This window comes from Rasamsonia emersonii (assembly GCF_000968595.1).
Source record: "Rasamsonia emersonii CBS 393.64 chromosome Unknown ctg1118621760751, whole genome shotgun sequence".
In the NCBI taxonomy this organism is placed as follows: Eukaryota; Fungi; Ascomycota; class Eurotiomycetes; order Eurotiales; family Trichocomaceae; genus Rasamsonia; species Rasamsonia emersonii.
In genome coordinates, this window is record NW_013562759.1 from 1 (window position 1) to 10,773 (window position 10,773).

General features: G+C 54.4%; 4 protein-coding genes across 4 annotated transcripts; 2 read left to right on the forward strand and 2 right to left on the reverse strand.

Moving 5' to 3' along the window:
• Window positions 1-508: 508 nt before the first annotated feature.
• On the reverse strand, window positions 509-2,594 carry T310_8435 (PWWP domain protein; the record flags this gene model as incomplete). The annotated part of the gene is made up of 5 exons (XM_013468779.1): window positions 509-1,119; window positions 1,183-1,387; window positions 1,460-1,838; window positions 1,911-2,364; window positions 2,432-2,594. The coding sequence occupies 5 exons, from the start codon at window positions 2,592-2,594 to the stop codon at window positions 509-511; spliced, it is 1,812 nt and encodes a 603-aa protein (XP_013324233.1).
• A 1,252-nt stretch (window positions 2,595-3,846) lies between these two features.
• Window positions 3,847-5,310, reverse strand: T310_8436 (Integral membrane protein; the record flags this gene model as incomplete). Its single annotated transcript, XM_013468780.1, has 3 exons — window positions 3,847-4,265; window positions 4,337-4,859; window positions 4,927-5,310. The coding sequence occupies 3 exons, from the start codon at window positions 5,308-5,310 to the stop codon at window positions 3,847-3,849; spliced, it is 1,326 nt and encodes a 441-aa protein (XP_013324234.1).
• A 2,129-nt stretch (window positions 5,311-7,439) lies between these two features.
• Window positions 7,440-8,751, forward strand: T310_8437 (Sulfonate biosynthesis enzyme; the record flags this gene model as incomplete). The annotated part of the gene is made up of 5 exons (XM_013468781.1): window positions 7,440-7,700; window positions 7,766-7,803; window positions 7,877-7,934; window positions 8,115-8,197; window positions 8,256-8,751. 5 exons carry the CDS (start codon window positions 7,440-7,442, stop codon window positions 8,749-8,751), a joined length of 936 nt encoding a protein of 311 aa, XP_013324235.1.
• An 821-nt stretch (window positions 8,752-9,572) lies between these two features.
• Window positions 9,573-10,754, forward strand: T310_8438 (Cytochrome P450 alkane hydroxylase; the record flags this gene model as incomplete). The annotated part of the gene is made up of 2 exons (XM_013468782.1): window positions 9,573-10,028; window positions 10,083-10,754. Coding segments are annotated over 2 exons (1,128 nt in total), but the record flags the coding sequence as incomplete, so codon positions are not given.
• Between the last annotated feature and the right edge of the window lie 19 nt (window positions 10,755-10,773).

The window sequence follows — 10,773 nt, forward strand, 5'->3', positions numbered from 1 at the left end:
ACATTCTGTCGAAGTACATGATAAGTAGTCGTCAACGGGGCAGAGCACAAAAATCCCACCCTGATCTGATGATTCACAACAATCTGGCCTGCCGACGAAAGAGAACATTGTTCCGAGTGAGTAATTTCTTTGTCAGACAGGCCGGCGACTTCATCTCTTTTCTTTCTGTACCGCCAGGAATCATCCCTCCCGAACTGAACGTTCATCCTCCATCGCAAAAATGAGAGACCATTCCTTGGGGTAAAAAGAAACAGGCATGACAATTAAACAACGAGAAAACAACCATAGATTTACACGGAGTAAGAACCAAAAAAGAAAAAAAACAAACCAAACAAGGCTTTTCTTTGCCGCCTCAACTGCTCAAACCCAAACGGAGAAGAGACTCGGAGAAACAGCTGCAGACATGGAATAAAAAAAAACCACAACCCTAAGCAGAACTAAGCGGAACTAAGCACAACACCTGCTGGGTAGAAAAAGACCACGGCGAAAGTGTCGACGAGAACAGAGTTCATGCAGTCGTTTCCTCAGCTGGCTTTTCCTCAGTTGGCTTCTCAGGCTTCTCACTATCTGCCGCCGGGGACTCTTCCTCCTTGGCCGGCTCCGGAGCCTGCGCCTTTTCCTCAGTTTCGGCGTCAGGCATCGGCTCATCTTTGGACTCTCCCGCCTCTTTCTCTTCTTCCTTTGCGGGGGTTTCCTCCTGTTTTCCCTCTGGTTTTTCCACTGGTTTTTCCTCGGTCTCCTGGGCATCCGCCTTGTCGGCCTTTTCGGCTTCGGCGCCCTCCTCCTCCTTGTGGACTCCATTGGTCTTGGGTTTCGTCTCCTTGGCCGCTTCCTCCGCACCCGCAGCGGCAACGTCCGACTCCAGCAGATTCTTCCACTTGGAGAGGATGTCAATGGACCGGCGTCGGAACTGGTACTCTTCGTCCTTCGGGATCGAATTCAACTTGATAATCGCCTTGAGCACCTTGTTGATCTTGGTCGCGCGGATAATGGAGACTTCCAGGTCGGTTTGCGTTTCCAACTTGGCAATGTAGTTCGACATGGCCGCCATTTCCTCTTCCTTGGGCGCCTGATCTCGCGAGAGGAACCCCTTCTGGAGCTTGTGACGGATGAAGAGAACTATGGATAGGTTAGACCAAACGCCTACCAATGGGGAACAGGGACCTGTGGAGAGAGACATACTCTCTTTCTCCTTCTTCGCCTTGGCCTCCTGAGGATCAATCTGCTTCGGCGGCTCCTTGGGAGTCTCGACAGCGGCCTCTTCCTCCTTGCCGGCCTTCTTTTGTTTGCCAGTCTTTGCAGAAGTAGCCGCCTTCTTGCCGGTTTCCGTAGGAGTCTTAGGGGTGGTGAGTTTCAACTTGGTGGTGGTCTTGGGCGTCTTGCTCGGCTATATGAGTCCAGGTCAGCGCTTGAACCAGAGTCTACGGCACAAGCCAAGTCTACACGTCACTCTACTCACCTTTTCTTCCTCTACATCACTCTCAGCATCCTTCTTCCGCTTTCTGGCGCTCTTGGGCTTCTCATGGTCCTCCTGATCGGCCTCGTCCATCTCGATATCCTCCGCCTCTTCGGCGGCCGTTGCGCTCTTCCGCCTCTTCTTCTTTTCCTCCTTCTGCGCCTTGGCTGCGGCTTTCGCTGCCGCCTTGGCCTCTCGCTCCTCAGCCTCCTGTTGCACGGCACGCTGGTGCTCGGCCAGCAGGTCCTTGAAGTACTGGAGATCGTGGTTCTCTGCAGCAACCCTGTATGCAGCAAGCAGAGTCTTGCCCTTCCCCTTCTCAGGCACGTTCTTGCAGGACTCCGGGTCCAAGGGAGTGAGGTCCGTATTGGGGATCCACGCGCTGGATGACATGGACACGTCAGCATCTTTGTTATATGAAAGAGAAACTTGCCAACGTGTAGATATTACTCACAATTCGTTGGTTTCCAGGAACATGATCGGGAAGGTCCTCTCGTAGACTCGCTTGCCACCATCGGCGTACGGCTCCTTGTACGTGCCATCGGCTTGCTTCGTAGTAACCGGACGCGTGTTCAGTAGGCTCTGCGGCAGCATCTCCTCGTCACAGATGATGGCTGGCCATGGCGGAAAGCTCTTCAGACGCGCGAGGTAATACTCTCCGGGCTTCGCGTCCAGATGTGTGACACGTTGTTGCGACTTCCTCTTTCTTGCGGACGCGCCACCTGTAGACTTGCGCTTCGCACTCGCCTTCTTGGCCGAAGCGGGCGTTCGCGTGCCGTTGGCCTCGACGGTTTCTGCCTCAGCAGCAGCAGCATCGCCGTCCTCCTTGCCGTTCGCATCGGCAGATTCAGCGGGCGCCGTTGTGTCGGCCGGCTTCGTCTCTGCTGATTCGGACGCGGCGCTCTCTTCTACGCAGGAGGTCAGCAGACGCGACATCACAGGGAACTTCCAGGATGAGGGGAGGCATCGCCTTACCGGCAGGCTTGTCGTCGCCTTCAGGAGCCTTCTCAGGCTCGTTGTCAGGACGAGACGCGGACTCCGGAGCGTCGGGCTTGGGCTCAGCGGAGGAAGCGCGCCCAGCGACCGAGTCTCCCGCGTCGGCAGCGACGGCTGGAGCGACTGGAGCTTCTTCAGACATGATGCGCGGCGGGAATCAGATGAGGAGAACAGAGGTGGATGAGATCCCGATGGGAAGGGAGAGGCCGCGGCTTTTCAATGGGGGGAGGAAGAAGAGAGATGGTCTAGTGGAGAAGGTCGCGAAAGACGGGCGTGGCGGGAGTTCGTCGACGCAACGCGTGTGTGGATGAAAGGAGCAGCGCTGCCGCCCACCACCAGCGAATGACGCAACGACGATGAGCCAGCACACAGCACGCTCAGCACGCCGTATACCGGCTGTCTCTGCAAAACGCGCGATCTGGTGTTTCTGCTGCGTAGAGAGGCCGATGCCAGGCAAAAAAAAAGGGCGACGTTGCTGGAAGGGGCCCAACCAGCGCTCGTGAGCCAGGAGATGGAGCAGCTAGGATTCCTGGGAATGGATCCTTCTATCCAGAGACGAAAACACGACTCTGGGAGGGACGCAGATGCAATAGAGGCCAGCAGGCTCGCGTCCGGATGATGGAGGAAGCACGAGGTCCGCCCGCGGATGACGAGAGCACTCAGACCGCGCCAAAGCCCGATACAGCCTCAGCGCAGCACGCCGCGTGCCTACGGGCGACAACGCAGGCAGAGGGGATCGCTGCTGGGATGGAGGGTCTCCGGATGAAGGCCCAGTGGAGGAGAGCAGGAAAATCAGAGATGGGGAGGTGAAGCTGGGCGAGAAATCGATGGTGTGCGGAGTGCAGACGATGTGACAGCACAGCAGAGACGCAGAGAGTGAGCTGCGACGGGATTGGGATTGCCCAGGGCCGTCCGTTGCACACAGGGTCGAGCGTCGAGCAGCACCGGATGGTTGGGTTCTGCGGTGGCTGGTGGAAATAATGCGGCGAGTGGGAGGAGGGTTGGACCACCACGCGAGGGTGTTGGGCGGGTTATACGACGGCTACAGAGGCGGTGGAGAAGAATGCTCTACGGAGGGAGACGGAGAGGCCGGCTGGGCTGCCGACCACGCACTGTCCTCTATGCCTACGCTGACTGGATGCAGGTCTGCTCTCGGCAAGTCGGCCGGTCTTACAGCAATGAGAATATGCAGTGAGCTTATGTCCGTATGTACACATGTGAACAGAAGTTGCAGAGGGCGAAGTCGTCCATCAAGAGAAGGAGAAGACGATATGAGCATGAGGAGGGAGGGAGTTCGTGAAGATGCGGCAAATCGAGAGTCATCCAGGAGAATATAGACAGCAGCGCGCGACAAAGGAAAGCTTCAAGAGACATCGTCGACAACGAGTGGAAGCTCATCGGATGGGCATGTCCTTGCCATCCGGGTCCTCCACGGGCTCATAGACGTCCACAATCGGCCGTTCAGGCTTGTGAATACGGCATGCCCAGAGGAAGCAGTCCTCGAGGGGCAGCAGGTTCAACAGCACGCCGTTTCCCCACCAGCCCAAGAAGCAGACGATGGCCCCTGCGACCGCATCCAGGATAAAGTGGTTGGCAGTCGCGATGATAGCAGCCAGAATCACCAGGGGGTAAGCAAGGCCGATGACAACGCAGACAAGACGGCGCCACGAAGGGAGGGGAAACCTGAGACTCAAGCGGGGGGAGATAGAAACTCGGTTCGATATGGATTGGCCATGTTTGGGAGGAAGGGGAATCGTCACGATGGTGAGCCCGATCATCAACGAGTAGCCAAAATGCAGCGACGGCATGGCGGCTGTCCGCAAGTTAGCTAGTGACTCTACCAGCATCGGGGACTCGGTATTGATGGCTATCTCTTTCACTCACCATATTGATTGCAAAACCGGTTCCTCGTCCAGACACTGACGGCTCCGGAGACGCCGTGCACGGTATCGACAAAGCCATAGCCTCCGGGCAGATCGCCGATCACATCCATGACGTTCTGGTCGCTCAGAAGGCGAGGTGGCATGCAAGGCCAGACCGTAAAGACAACAAATGAGAGCAGATTGCAAACAGCCATGGTTCGCCGGCGAGCTGCATAAAGGGACGGACGTGCCAGAGACGCGTTCAATCGGTGATCCAAGGGGTCGTCTAGTCGATTCCGTGTCGTGGTGTAGTAATACAGCCATACCAAGAAGGCAATCGTGCCGGGGATATGGATGAAGGAGTAGACCCAGTTGGTCCAAGCCATCAGCTGCGGATGGCGCATGAAGAAATGCTGTATCTCAAGTTCACAGAAGAACCCCAATGTCCGCTCGATCCTGATCAGCTGAAGAGCATGTCTCCGCGCAACTTCTACCGTGTCCTCCTTGAGAGTGACCGCAGTGAACGCTCGTCCGAGCTGGTATGTCTGCCATGTTCCGTCGACGTCAGTTTCCATAAAACATTAACATATGATCCTCAGCTCATCAACTCACCCAGTATACTAACGCCCAATACCAGCATTCGACTAGGAAAGGAAACCGATGCAACCAACGGCTGAGTAGTCGATGTCGAAACACAGCCGTGTTCGGCGAGTACACCTCCATTTTCCACGACCAGATACCCAGCTGGCGTTTCCGCCATGGCTCCTGTTGCACCAGCAAGGACGGCGACTCCGATCGATGCTCCAGCAATTCGTCCTTGTCCGTAAGACTCGCCAAGCCCGATTCTAGAGAATCTGAACTGTCACGGTAATGCTCATTTCGCCAGCTGGCCTCGCAGGACAGAGAGCCAGGACGATCGGTATAGCGGTTGATCCAAGTCCCTCCGAAAAGGAGGACGAGGACCATCAACGGCTCGAGGAATGTTGCTGACCCCATGATGATTGACTAGGCGACTACTTTGGCCGCTTGCGACAGCCAGGCACAACAGGGATCCGACTTTTCGACCCTATCTAGCTCGCCAGATGAAGGGTATATCAAACGAAGTTAGGATGAGGGCAGGAAACATGGAATGAGCAACCAGAGAGCAGACTGAGCAGTCCTCTGCAAGAATTGTTTGCACGAGCAGGAAAACCAGTGTTCAGATCATCAAGAACTGGTGAGAATACCAAGTTCGATGTCTGATTCAACCTATCCCAGGGGCAGTGCAGACAAAGGCTCGTCCGGAGGAACCGGGATCCACGAAGGGCGATTGCAATGGACTTGATAGATAGGATAAGCCAGCCCAGATGCCCCACCGAGTGAGGTCAGGGGGAGGTCAACAAGATGGAAAAGCTCTGCCATGCCTGCACAGAGCTTGGCAAGAAGCTCCCTTGGTAGCGCCGCAATGTTCCCACCGAGAGGTCCGCTTCCCCAGGCAGCTTGCCAAGTGTAGGGGCATGAGGACGAGGGCATCGTAGATCCATGGGTGGACCAAGGCCAAGGGAAGCAATTGAGGTAGGCACTGCTATGTAAGCAGCTCCATTGGTTGCCACGATGGGCGCATCTCCGTTGGAGGATATCACACGTCGCCACGACAGCTTGTTCGATATCCACGGCAGAGGGCACCTTTCAGATGAATCAAATATCAGCCGGCCATAACACTGCCATCAAGCAGGACATGCGGCAAAGAGAATAGAATTGTCCTGGCAGATAAGCATGCCAGTAGAGTTAGGAGCTTCCTGCTGGAGGTTATCAGGCTTGGCGCTTACAAAAGAAAAGAAGGCGACGCGTCTGATTCGTGCAGTAGACAAGCTGGAGCTGCTGAATTAACCAAATCAAACTCTTCCAGGGATATTTTCAATTCTTAAGCTCTGGGGCATCCCACGGCATCGCCCACCGTTCCTTCTATCCTCAATAAACCGTTTCGATAAATGAAATGCATCTTCTTGCAGTAGCATCAAGACTTCGGCCCATAGCAGGTGAGACTTTCAGCATCCAGATCGAGAAAGCATGCTGTTAGTTCATGACGTATATCAAGCGGAGTCAAAAACAAACACTATTCCCCACATCCAGGCCAGGTACGGAGTAATAATAGCTAACAAGATCTCCGGGCGGTACAAAGTGCCGATGTCGATGAGCACGCGATAACAACGGTGTGGAATTATCGACGTGGCTCTAACCAGGCAAAGCTGATCTTGGCCGAGTCGTGATGCTGAGGGGCAGTGCCGCAGTATTTCCCCTCGCTTCTGAGCAATGGGCACGGCAGCAGCCGGATGCAGCCGGATAGTAATTACTCCGTACAGTACAGCGAAATATGAGTGAGGTCGTTCGTGAGGAGAACGGGGACGGAGATATGACAAGGTCCGCCTCGGATGAGAGGGGCGCAAGTGTAGATCTTGTCTGTGGGCCTCGGCTCTCGTCTCCTACATAGTTTGACTGCGCGCATAAATAATTATGCCTTTTCACAACTACTCTTTGCGGTTGTTTGCAGGAAGTATTTGGCTTTCCATATTCGCTGCAGTCTAGCAGTTTTCTCGTGCCTGGAGATTGCGCTGCCTGACCACTGTTGATGCCTGAGGCATGATCTGCTTATCAGATGATCCACACGTGATATGATGTCATGTGTCGCCATGCTGACTTCACGCTGCTTGCTGGACGCGACGCGTCGAATTGCATAGGTAGGTACTCGTCCTGCTCGATCTGCAGAAAGTCGTTGCCTAAATCCACATTCACAGGTCGATGGAGCGTTGTCCGTCAGTCGAGACTGGGCGTAGTCAAAGGCAGAGATGTATATACTGCGTACATACTGTACATATATACAACTTACGTCAAACTGGCGTAAATCAACACAAGCATCCAAACCAAAACAATGGACAGCGCGCAGGGGTGGAGGAGTTCAGGAATATTCGGTCGTTTAACAAATGATAATAAATTCATTAATCCACGGAGAAGACACTTTGTTGCCATCCTGTCTTGAATGATATTCTTGGTGAAAAGCCGTAGTGAAAGGGCAATCTCTTTGCTCGTCTATTATTGCTGCTGCTAGTCAGTCATCCTTTCTCTAGGCTCAACAGGAAATTATCACCATGTTGTCTTCCATCCGCAACGCGCTGGCTGCATCATTCTTCAAGCAGCCTGCCAACGCCGTCCCAGCCCAGAAGATCCTCCGAGCGGCGGCTCCGGCCGTCACGGCTGCCCGCTCCTTCTCGACCACGCCGGCTCAGAACAAGAAAGGAGTCACCCTCCTTCAGGATAAGGACGACGGATTTGGCTTTGCGCGCTCGAATCCCCGGCCTGCGAAGCCGAGGAGTAAGGGAGTCACGGAAATTAGGGGGCCATATTACACGGTACGTTGCAGCAGGACCGGACCTGGCACATATCACTGCTAACGTGGAAATACGCGTCTTTCTAGGTCATGGGAAAGCGGTACCTATCGGATGTTCTGGAAACGTAAGGACCTGAAGATGAACTACTTCGAGCATACTGTCGGAAACAGATCCTGATGTGATGATCTTGTCGACAGGATGGGCACGCATGTGGACGGTCTTAAATTCGCGGGAGGCAAGTCTAGAATCCATCAGGTACTACCAATATAGACGCTAATCGTCCTTGCTCCTTGCAGGATCCTTCTCTCTCTTTGAAGAGAATGCATTGCGAGAGCTGATCGACCTGGCTCATTCGCACGATGTCTACGTATCGACTGTATGACCTCGCATAATCCATTGGTCTGTGCCCAACGTCATCGTGCTAACGTCATGCAGGGCGGCTGGGCCGAGCACCTGCTCACGCACGCAGACGTCGGGTCGGTTTTTGACAAATATCTGAAGAAATGCAAGGATCTTGGGTGTGTACTCACCATATCTGCCGCGATCAGCAGCATCAGACTGACTGGACAACGACAGCTTCGACGTCATCGAGGTATCGTCCGGCTTCCTCTCGATCCCGGGCGATGACTGGCTGCGGCTCGTCGACAAGGTACACGCGTACGGGCTCAAGGCGAAGCCCGAGCTGGGCATCCAATTCGGTGCCGGAGGCGACACCGCGGCGAGCGACCTGGAAGCCATCGGTACCTCTGACCCAGGCAAGCTGATCAACATGGGCAAGAAGTTCCTCAACGCGGGCGTCGAGCGCCTGATGATCGAATCCGAGGGGATCACGGAGAACGTGAAGTCGTGGCGAACCGACGTGGTGAGCACGATCATGAAGGAGCTGCCCCCGGAGAAGGTCATGTTCGAGGCGGCCGACCCCAAAGTGTACAACTGGTACATCCGCGAGTTCGGGGTCGACGTCAACCTCTTTGTCGACCACTCGCAGATTGTGCAGCTGAGCTGTCTGCGCCACGGCATTTGGGGGATGGCGGATACGTTTGGCAAGGTGGTTTCATTCCGACCGGAGTGATCAGTTGTACAGTACGTGTGGTCATGTTGTTCTAGTTAGGATTGTCTATGTACAGTACAGTATAACCACTCAATGTAGTTACTGCCGTATAGCCACATAGCACAAGACTAAATTATGAATCAGGGCAGCACCTCAGTCCGATTAAATTAGGACGATACTTGGCTGGACTGAATTATTGTACTACCTGTTTGGAGCAATAACAATGGAACCCCTATACCTATCTGAATCTGCTTTTTTTTAAAAAAAAATTAGATCTTAGACCACAATACAGAGCACGTTTTTCTATCAGCACGTGTCAGAGAAATTAACAATATCAATAACAATAACAATAACTAGTCTTCGCTTCCAGCTCGTTCTTCTGTTCAGTTCGACTTCGTATCAATAATGCATAAATAATGCGTAAATATAATCAGGACGATGCACAATCTCGGACTTCGGACGACAAGTAGCAGCAAACCATTCGGCTGTCGGCGTTCGAAATGTTTTAGTCTTGAATGGATGTGACTGTGACAAGCAACTCGGTGGGGCGCGCTAAAAGCTGATGAATGCTGAGTCTTGACTACTTAGTAGTAGTTACTACACGTCCAATGCGGGCATTACGAGGAATAAAATGTAATCCACACGGAGTCCGGAATGCAGCTGTATCCCCGCCCCCGGACGAAGTTCCTAATCGAGTAAAATCGCATCTTAGTACTGACAGGTCACTTGCCGAGCTTCGCCGATGAGACACGCGTCCGCTCTAATTTAATAAGATGAATGGAGGTCCTTGAGTCTTTTCCTCTTGCAATGTTATCTTGTTTTAACTCCTAAGCAGATACACTATGACGTTGTCGTATTCCGTGCTGGCCGCATCGTTCCTGGCGACATACGTCGTCTACCTGCTCGCCCGGTCTATCTTCAGGGCCCTTCGACGTCGCCGCCTGGCCAAAATCCACGGATGCCGTCCGCCGCCGCAGCTGCCCTCGCCTTTCTTCGGCATCCCGGCCTTCTTCGACCTGGTCCGCGCGGCGAAGAGAAAGCAGGTGGTCCAGCACATCGAGAAGATCGTCGCCCGCTGCGGCACCACCTTTGAGCGCACCATCCTGGGCTACTCGCAGATCGCCACCATCGATCCGGAAAATATCAAGGCTATGCTGGCGACCCAGTTCAATGACTTTGCGCTCGGCACCAGACATGAGATCTTCTATCCGCTGCTGGGCGATGGCATTTTCACGCTGGACGGTGCGGGCTGGTCGCATTCGCGAGCGCTGCTGCGCCCGCAGTTTACGAGGGATCAGGTACGTTTCCCCTGATACAAGAAGACAGCGAAACAAGTCCTGAAGGAGATTTAGGTGGCAGATATCGGCATGCTGAGCAGCCATGTCGACCACTTCTTGGCTGCCCTCCCCAAAGATCGGACCGCGTTCGATATCCAAGAACTCCTCTTCCGGCTGACCCTGGACTCGGCGACAGAGTTCTTGTTTGGCGAGTCGACGCATTCGCTGTCACCAAACTTCGTCGCCGGCTCGGGCCCCTTGGCCAATTGCGGTGGCGAGGAGGGCTTCGCGCATGCCTTCAATCTGGCGCAGGAGTACCTGGTTGACCGGGGACGGGCCCAGGCACTGTACTGGCTGATCAACCCGCCGAAATTCCGGCAGGCAGTGAAGCTGGTGCACGAGGTGGTCGACTACTACGTCGACCAGGCGATCAAGAAAAGCCAGCAGCTGGAGAAAAAGGACTCGAGTGGCAGTGACAACAAAAGATATGTCTTCCTCGAAGCCGTGGCGAGAGACACGCAGGATCGCAAGGTCCTGCGCGACCAGATGCTCAACATCCTCCTGGCAGGCCGGGACACGACCGCCAGCCTGCTCAGCTCGTCGTTCTTCTATCTGGCACGGCATCCGAGGGTCTGGACCCGACTCCGCGAGGAGATCATCCGGGCGTTTCCCCCGACGGAGAGTGCAGACACCATCACGATCGAAAGACTTCGCGAAGTCAAGTATCTGCGGTATTTCCTTAATGAAGGTAGGCCTCCTCCCCCCC